This window comes from Plasmodium reichenowi, chromosome 12 (genome assembly GCF_001601855.1).
Source record: "Plasmodium reichenowi strain SY57 chromosome 12, whole genome shotgun sequence".
Taxonomy (NCBI): domain Eukaryota; phylum Apicomplexa; class Aconoidasida; order Haemosporida; family Plasmodiidae; genus Plasmodium; species Plasmodium reichenowi.
The window spans coordinates 758,198-767,680 of record NC_033657.1 but is presented as its reverse complement, the minus strand read 5'-3'; the positions used below and the strand labels follow the sequence as shown (position 1 = coordinate 767,680).

The 9,483-nt window shown below is 19.6% G+C and overlaps 3 protein-coding genes across 3 annotated transcripts in view; all 3 read right to left on the bottom strand.

The window, feature by feature from the left end:
• Window positions 1-2,629, bottom strand: part of PRSY57_1221000 (FbpA domain protein, putative) — a gene marked incomplete at both ends in the record, with an annotated part of 3,258 nt that extends 629 nt beyond the window's left edge. Inside the window, one exon of the mRNA XM_020115059.1 lies at window positions 75-2,629. Within this exon, the coding sequence (XP_019970212.1) occupies window positions 75-2,629 (2,555 nt within the window).
• Window positions 2,630-3,172: 543 nt separating this feature from the next.
• On the bottom strand, window positions 3,173-4,567 carry PRSY57_1220900 (hypothetical protein; the record flags this gene model as incomplete). Its single annotated transcript, XM_012908631.2, has 1 exon — window positions 3,173-4,567. One exon carries the CDS (start codon window positions 4,565-4,567, stop codon window positions 3,173-3,175), a length of 1,395 nt encoding a protein of 464 aa, XP_012764085.2.
• A 1,051-nt stretch (window positions 4,568-5,618) lies between these two features.
• Window positions 5,619-8,138, bottom strand: PRSY57_1220800 (hypothetical protein; the record flags this gene model as incomplete). Its single annotated transcript, XM_012908630.2, has 1 exon — window positions 5,619-8,138. The coding sequence occupies one exon, from the start codon at window positions 8,136-8,138 to the stop codon at window positions 5,619-5,621; it is 2,520 nt and encodes an 839-aa protein (XP_012764084.2).
• Between the last annotated feature and the right edge of the window lie 1,345 nt (window positions 8,139-9,483).

Here is a 9,483-nt window from a genome sequence, read left to right as displayed (position 1 = left end):
CATGAAAAATTATAATATATTATAATATATTAAAGTATTTTTTTTTTTTTTTTTTTTTCTTTTTTTTTCCCTACCTTCCGTATATTAATTTATATTTTAATACCTCCACTGCCCCTTCATTCAAGGTATTGTCTTTTAATACGTATTTTCCTAAAGTAAAGCAGACGAGCGTTTTTTCCATTTTTCTGGCTTTAGAGAAATATGCAGCCATATTTGCAGCATATTTAATATCTTCATCAATAGTTATATCAGATAAGTTTGTATCTGCTGTAATTATTTTATCTTTAATTTTTTTATTTCTTAGTATAACATGACCTCCTGGATATTCATGAACATGAAACCATAAATCATTAAACATTAGAATTTGTGTTGAGATTTTTTCATTTTGTTTACTATTTTTTCCTATGATTAGAAAAGGAGAGGATAAATCTGTTTCGTTAATTTTAATTAATAAGGAACCTTTATAGATATTTTGAGGTGTTCTTATTGTATTTGGTTGGGTATTTATAATTTTTTTCATTAATGTTTCTTCTTTTTTTTTATCTTCTTCTTTTTTTTTCACAAATTTTTTTCGATTATCTTCTAATGAATTATATCTTAACTCATTTTCAATTATTTTTAAAGCATCATAAGTTTTTTTATCTAACCAGTCATTCATTTTTGAAATTGTATGATTAAACACAGTTAAGTTATTAATATTTTCGTGTAATAAATAAGCCTTTTCACATATTTCTCTGTCGTTTTTATATTGTAAAAGCATATCTTCATATTGTGGTAACTTTTTCTTTAAAAAATCTTTACAATATTTTAAGGTAGTATAAAATTCATTTACAGAGAAATAATTACAATAATAATAGTATACTAATTCTATTGTTGTTTCGAAATGAATATGTTTATTTTCGTTATCTGATAATTTTATATTTTTTTTATCATTTTCTTTAAGTGTATCCTTTATTATTTGATTGGTATCAATATTATTTTTTGTAATATTATGATTACTCTTATTATATTGTTCTTGTTGGTCATGCATGTTGGTATAATCTGAACTGTTATAATTATCACTCCTATTAATATTATTATTACCACTCTTATTAATATTACTATCACTCTTAATAATATTACTATCATTATAATCATCATCTTCATTTTTATCGTCTTGGTGACCCTCTTTCACAGAATTAAACTGCACTTGTGGGATATTATTAATAATAGTGTAATTTTTTTTTTTTTTTGATTTTACAAAATTAAGAACAGAAGGTATATTTAATTTATAATCATAGTGTGGGTAAAATATAAGTTCATCCGTCTTTTCTTTTAAATTTAAAAAACGCAACCACTTAATATAAGCTTTATTAAAGAAATCCAACAAGGTACCCTTGTCCATTTCTTCAAATTTGATATGAGTAGGTATATTTAAATAATCATAAAATTTTAATAACAAATTATAACTTACCCCTTCATATATGTCCATTAAGGATGAAATAAAGTTTTGTTCTTTTCTAGATTTAAATAGATTTAAAAATGTGGAAAAGAATTCATAATGATCTGGTATTAATTTACATTCATTATTTTGTGGGAATATATATTTATGTCCTTCTTTATATGATTTATCAATTGTTTTTTCTGTTACATAATTGTGTGGCGAAATTAAAATTTCATTAGTACTTTTATTAATAAGAAATGATATACAAGAATTATTATGTAGGTCAAATAATAAAGTAACTTTCCTAGAGCTATACTGATTATTTAATATATCTTCTATATCTAAATCTTCTTGACTTTTCCTTTTTAATATTAAATCAATACATAATATTTTAACAAAACGTTTTTTCATATATACATTCGATATAATAGAATATTTAATAACGGGATTTAATTTTTGTGCATAGTCATCTTCAATAAATCTATTAAATAATTTTTTTATTTTTAACCCTAAAGAGATGACTGGGTTTTCATTATCATAGCATATATACAGATAATATTCTTTATCTCTTTTTGTTAGATGTAATACTATAGTCTTATCATCTGCTTGTGTAATATGTTCAACAATTGAATCTGACAACAGGGTATTCAATTCTATTGACAATAAATGTAATGTAGTATAATCAAGTGGTTGTAATTTATGAGCATATTCATTTTTATTCGTTTTTATTTTATTATTAAAACAATTCTTAGAATTCTTTATTTCATCAGCTTTACGTTCTAATATATTTATATATGTCTCATCCTTTTTATCATATTTTGTGTATCCATAAGTCGTTTCTTCGTTTTCCCCATACAACTTTTGTACTTTGCTGCAACTATTGTAACATCCTTTAGAGAAAAAAGAAAAGTTCTTTCTTTTCTTCTTTTTTTCTTTTTTAATAACATTATAATAATTATTATATGTATCAGGAATACGATAAGTATTATAAGATAAAAAACATAAATTATAATTAGGCTGTAATATAATTCTCCTACAAAAAAGGAACCATTTATTATTCATTACACATGAGCAAATTATTAAATATATTGAAAAGGAAAGAATCAGTTTTTTAATTCTCACAAACATTAAAATTATAAGGTCACAACAAAATAAAATAAAATAATAAATATACATATATATAATATTTATAAAAATATTATCCATTTATTATTTAAAAAAAAAAAGTAATTCATTAATTATTTATTTTATATAATTATTTCAAATGTACATTTTAAAAATCACATATTACATTTTATTATCAAAAGTAAAATGTATAATATTAATTAGGAAAAATAGATACAAGCATAAATATATGTATATGGTATATTATATGTATATATATATATATAATATATTATTTATTATAATTTTTTTCTATTATATACTTAGATTTACCTATAAAAAATTGAAAATATTATATATATATATATATATATATATTTATACATTTATGTAAAATGTTGAAATTTTAAGGTGATATATAAAGTATATATGAATATTCAAAAATTAAATTATGATATATATGAAAAAATACATATATATATATTATATTATATACATAACTGTTCTGTGTATTATTTATAAGATTAATAAGAAAATATCCTGAATTAGAGGAGAAAATAAAATATATATAATATAAATAAATAAATATATATATATATATATATATATATATATATTATATTAATTTTTTTTTTGGTTCCTTTGTTATAAGAGTATTTTATATTTTTGATCAGTTGGCACGCCGTGTACAACACATTTTCCATCATATGATAGAGATGAAAAAACCCAAGCATCCGTTTTGCTCCAACATCCTTTATATACTGAATCTTCATGATCAGTATATGTTTTTACTAATTCGTAATTAACATTATCATTTTGAAAATTAGAAGTTGGGAAAGATATTTTATGTAATTTCAACAAATGATCAGTACTTGTTGATAATAATAATTCATCATGAAAATGATTAAAATGTATAGAAGTAATCCAATGAGAATGTATATTAGTTGTAAAAAAAGAATCGTTTAAAAATCTTAAATCCCATAATTTTATATATCCATCATTAGATGATGTTAAAAGTACATTAGGTATATTTGAATTAAAATCAATTGATGATAAATCTGCTTTATGATTAGTATAAGTTGAAAAAATATTCATGTTACTTCTTATATCATATCCATATATTTTTATATTACTCATAACCGTTAAAATATTTTCATGGTGTGGATCAAATATTCCATCTACTAATTCATAATTAACATTTTTTGAAACCATGAAATTTATATCATTTTTAGATCTATTAAATATACTATAATTATTTTTATCTATAATGCATATTTTGTTGTATTCCTTGTTAAAATCATTTACCACTATTTTTTTAATGTATTTAAAACTTTCATTATTACCTTTATTCAATTCCAATACTTTTGTTAATTTTTTTTTTTTTTTTTTTGAATGATTTTTTTGGTTCTTAAAATTAGTCTGTTTATCGATATGATTATTATTATTATTATTATTATTAGTAGTAGTAGTAGTGGTATCATTATTATTATTATTAGTAGTATCATCATAATTATTATTATTATTATCATCATCATTATTATCATCATCATTATTATCATCATCATTATTATCATCATCATTATTATCATCATCATTATTATCATCATAATTATTATTATTATTATCATCTAAATTATCTATGTCCCCCATCCACAATGAACACACATCATTCCTGTAATCATATTCATTACATTCATTATAATTCATATCATTATTGTTCATCTTTGGTTCATTACATTTTTCATATCCTGCCGTACAAAGAATTATTTTTTTTTTTTGGTCTTCATTCTCATACATATCTAAACATATCAAATGTTCTGATTCTCCCTCATAGTGATATGTTTCAATATTTCTCACAGATAAAAACTGATCATTGTATTCAATTAAATGTATTTCATTTTCACAACTAGGGTTATTAGTACCTAATAAAAAGTAATGTAAATTATATGGTTCTTTTAATAAACTCCCATTTACGTTACTTAAGCATTTGGATTTGTATGGTAAGTAATACGTGTTCTTAGAAAATCTCTTAGAATACATTATCTTACAAAAATAATATATAAAATATATATATATATATATATATATATATATACTATATCTTTTTACCAGAAAAAGTATATTTTATATAAATAATAATATGTATATTTTAAAACATTAAATCTATTATATCGATATGTTTAATTTGTTCACCATGTATATGTGTATTAATTCATATAACAAATAATTACAATAATATGTAGGAATAATAAAATGAAATAAAATCCATGAAATGTTTGAAATTATGGGAACACATTTAAAAATTGCATATACATATATGTATATATATATATATATATATATATATATATATATAAATATAACAAGTTAATACAAAATATTTTTAAACATATAATGAAGTTCAAAAGAAAAAATTAAAAAAATTAAAAAAAAAATTAAAGTTCATATATAACCCGCTATCCAATAAACTTATATATGCGTGTGTATGCTAAGTAGGTTTTGATATTCCTTTATTAATTCATGTTTCCTAATTTATTTTATTTATTTATTTTATTTTATTATTTTTTTTTTTTTTGTTCAAACCCTAGATGGAGCATAAAATTCTTTTCATTTTGCATTTAAAAAAGATGTTATACAAAAAAGATATTTTATAAATGAAATATATGATTTTTGTTAATTTTTTTTTTTTTTTTCATAACTAAAAAAAATATGGTAAGTTATATTTATTTTCATTTTTATAAAATTATCCTTTTTTTTTTTTTTTTTTTTTATTTGGATAAAGGAAATATAATTTTTTTCATATATACAAACTTTTTGATAAGTTAAAAGAAGGGATATATATATATATATAAGTATATATTTAAATACATATATATTTTTTATATTCATTTTAACAATGAAACATTTTGGAATAACAATAGAGTACAGAAATATGATATGATGAATGACAATGGATCACACAAATATTATTATATATGTATATGTATTCATTTAAATGGTGATAAATCTTTTTATTTATTTAAAAAAGGTTTATCCATGTATTTATTCTTTTTTTTTTTATTTTTGTATTTTTCTTTGTTTTCATAATCCTTTATTTTTTATATATTTCATTCCATTTTTTCTTTAGATTATTAAGATCATTTACAGTTTGATGATTTTTGGACAATAAGTTTTTTATTTTATTTATTTTTTTTTTCCTTTTTTCATGATTTCTTCCGATTGTACTATTATGATGAGAATCTTTTTGTTGATTTACATAATCTCTTATAAATTCTGTCTCCATTTGTTGAGCTGATTTTATTAAATTTTCTTTTTCAGAATTTATGATTGGTGGTTTGTTTGAGGTCATAAGGTCTATTAGGCTTTTGGTTTTATAATTATTATTATAAATTTGATTTGATGAAGTTTTTAAATGATTAAATAATTGTGTATTATTTGAAGTGTCTAATGTATGTGATATATTTGATAATGTTGATACATCTGATATATTTGATGTGCTTTCTGTTTTTTCATTTATTTCATCTTTTGGATTATTTTGAAACACTTGATAGTTATTCATATCTTCATTGGCTTCTTTTTGCTTGTCTATTAGTGATGAAAGCTGTTGACTAAATATTTCGTTATTTAATGATACATTTTGTAATATATTACTATTTACATTTTTATGATTAAGAAATATCTTTTGATACAATTTTAAAGTATCTTCTTTTTTCTTTATATCCTCATTTATTATAAATCCATCAGATGTATTTGATGTATAATTTGGATTTGGTATATTAAAAATTGTATGATTATTATGATTATTATTATTATTATTATTATCATCATCATCATCTTCATATTGATCATTTAATATATCGTTTTGTTTAAATATTGAAAATATATTTTCATCATCAAAATGATCAGCATGTTGTTCTTCATTATTAATAATTTTATTTTTATTATTATAATTTTTTATGTTGTCATCATCTTCTAGTTTAGAAATTTTTTCCTTTAATGATTTAACAAAATCGTTTAATTCTTTTTTAGTTTTAGATGTTTTGTTTACCAACTCAGTTGTATCATCATTATTTGTGTCAACTGGATCATTTAATTTTTTTAGAACATGATCATAATGTGAGCAAATTAATAAACATTCATTCTTTGTAAAATTTGGTAGATAAAGATTCATATATTTATTAATAAGAGAAAACATTTTAACATTAAATATTTTTAAGTTAGCATAAGAACTTAATATTATAGATAACCCTTGTTTTGTAAACATATTCATATTTTGAAAAATTTGTACTGACAAAATATAAAATAACATTTCTGATTTTATAAGTAATTTGGAATAGCTATAACAAATAAGACTTAAACTTTGTGTAGATAATTGTATTTTTTGTTTAATAATATAAGATGATAAAAGTATAAAGAATGGTATATTCCTAATTTTTAATTTAGCAAAAGAATAACATATAGTTGATAATGCCTGTTCATTTAGTTGTTTAGTTTCTATTCGATTGGATATTACTTTAATAAACATATTTATAAATTCTGGTTTATCAATATTGAAAATATAAGAAGAATATATTAATTGTGAGAAATGTTGATTATCTAAAGAAATGTAATTATTTTCATGTGAAAAATATTCAATAATAAAATGAAATAAATCTTTTTCATAATATTTAACTTTGGATAAAGAATGTGCAACAGTACATAACAAAAATGCATTGGTATGAACATTCAAGCACTTTTCTTCATATATCTTATATTTTATAACTTCACATAAATGTGTATATATATTATTATTATTATTATTATATTTATCTATATGTAAATATTCATTATCTTTATTTTTTATTTTTATAATATGCTCTTTACATAAAGCATTAGTTATTAAAACTATCTCTAAGAAATTAAACTCTTTGTCCAATTTTTTTACGGCTTGGATACATTTTTTCCATAAAATATATTTATTATCATTTTTATAATTTAATTTAGAAAATGAATTTATTATATTTGTTAAGGACTTCGGGTCAAATTCATCAATCCTTTCTATTATTTCATCTATCAGGTCATCAATAATTATTTGGTCTCTTATTTGTAGTTTATAAAAAGCACTTATTACACTAGATATATGACTTGGTTCGAAATGTGGAATCTTATGTGGTATTTCTTCACATATCCTATTGATTAAATTTTTATCCTTATAATTAAAATGAGAATATGCATTTAATATTAAGGAGATATCCTGGGGTACCCCTTTATGTAATTTACTTGGTATATGTTTAGAAAATGTTTCCAATAATTTTTCATTTCGATAATTAAATTTCCTCATTGTATTTAATATTAACGACATTTCTTTTGTACTCATACTATTAGCAATGACACTTGCTCTTTCAGCATATCGTTCTAATAATTCTTCATCATTTATATTAAAATAATATAAACGATTACATAACATCGCTAGCTTTTTCCCTTTACACGATTCAGGTAAATATAATTCACCTTTACTTAAATTATCAAAATGCATTCCTTCTTCATATTTATAAGGATTCCTTATTTTCTTTTCAATATCCAGCGGCTTCTTTCTTGGTTGCTCTTTTAGCCCTCTTCTCTTATTTTTCATATATCTTATATTCATATCATATAAGGGCTTCGTCCTATATAATATAATATCATTCTTACTTTGGATGAAATTTTTAATATTGTTCCATATCATGACTTTACATTTTCTTCTCAGCAATATTTTATCATATACATGAATATATATATAAATATATATTTATATATTATTATTATTTTTTTTTTTTTTTTGTGACTATGGAAATTTTGTTTAATAAATTAAATATTTAAACCCTATCAATTATAATATATAAATATATATATTTAACTATATAAAAAAAAAATGGAAAGAGTTATTTTAATTTTTTCATGTATATGTGTTATTTCTATTATTATGTGTGTTTTAAAAAAATGATATATAAATATATATATATATATATATATTTATATAGGTATAGGATCTAATTATATATTAATATGGATTTTATTTTTATATTATTATTTATTAATTTTATTTTATATAGCATAAATGACGCTGCAAAAATGAAGTTTCAATGTACAACAATGAAAAAAAAAAAAAAAAAAAAAAAAAAAATTAAATTAAATTAAATTAATAGAATTATTCATTATTATTTTGACGTTGAATATATATTTATAACTTATCAATATGTATATTTTATTTTTTATATTTTATTTTTTTATTTATTTATTTTTTTTTTTCGAAAGAAATAGATTTATTAGAAAAAAACCTTATTATGAAATTTATTTGTAATATATTATTTACATAATTTTACACATTTTATTTTTATTTATTGTTTATTATTAATTTTATATATTTTAGGAATATTAAATGTGTTATTAATGTATAACAAAACACTATAATTCTTAATAACATTCCTAAATATACAGTGTGTATGTATACTACCCATATATGATGGTAAAGTTAATATGTAAGATATATATATATATATATATATATATATATATTTAATATGATGATATAAAAATTATAAAGATAATAAAAAATAAAATAAGAATTAAACATTTAAATTACTAATACACTATTATTTTACTTTGACAATACTTCATATGAAAAGGGTTAATATATGATACCATATATATGTCAAGAATTGAAGAAAAAATGTAACATAACATCATAAATGTATTATTATTTATATATTTCTATTTTATGTTTTATTAAAATAACATTTTTTCTCCTTTCATGTTTATAGTGTGACCTATATAAATTATACACACAAATATAAATATATAAGTATATATATATATAACAAAATAAAATAATAAAAAAACAATTTTGAGAAATGAATTACATAAAAAATGATCAAGGGAAAAAAATGAAAGAACAAATATGTTAACATTATATATATATATATTTTTTTTTTTTTAAG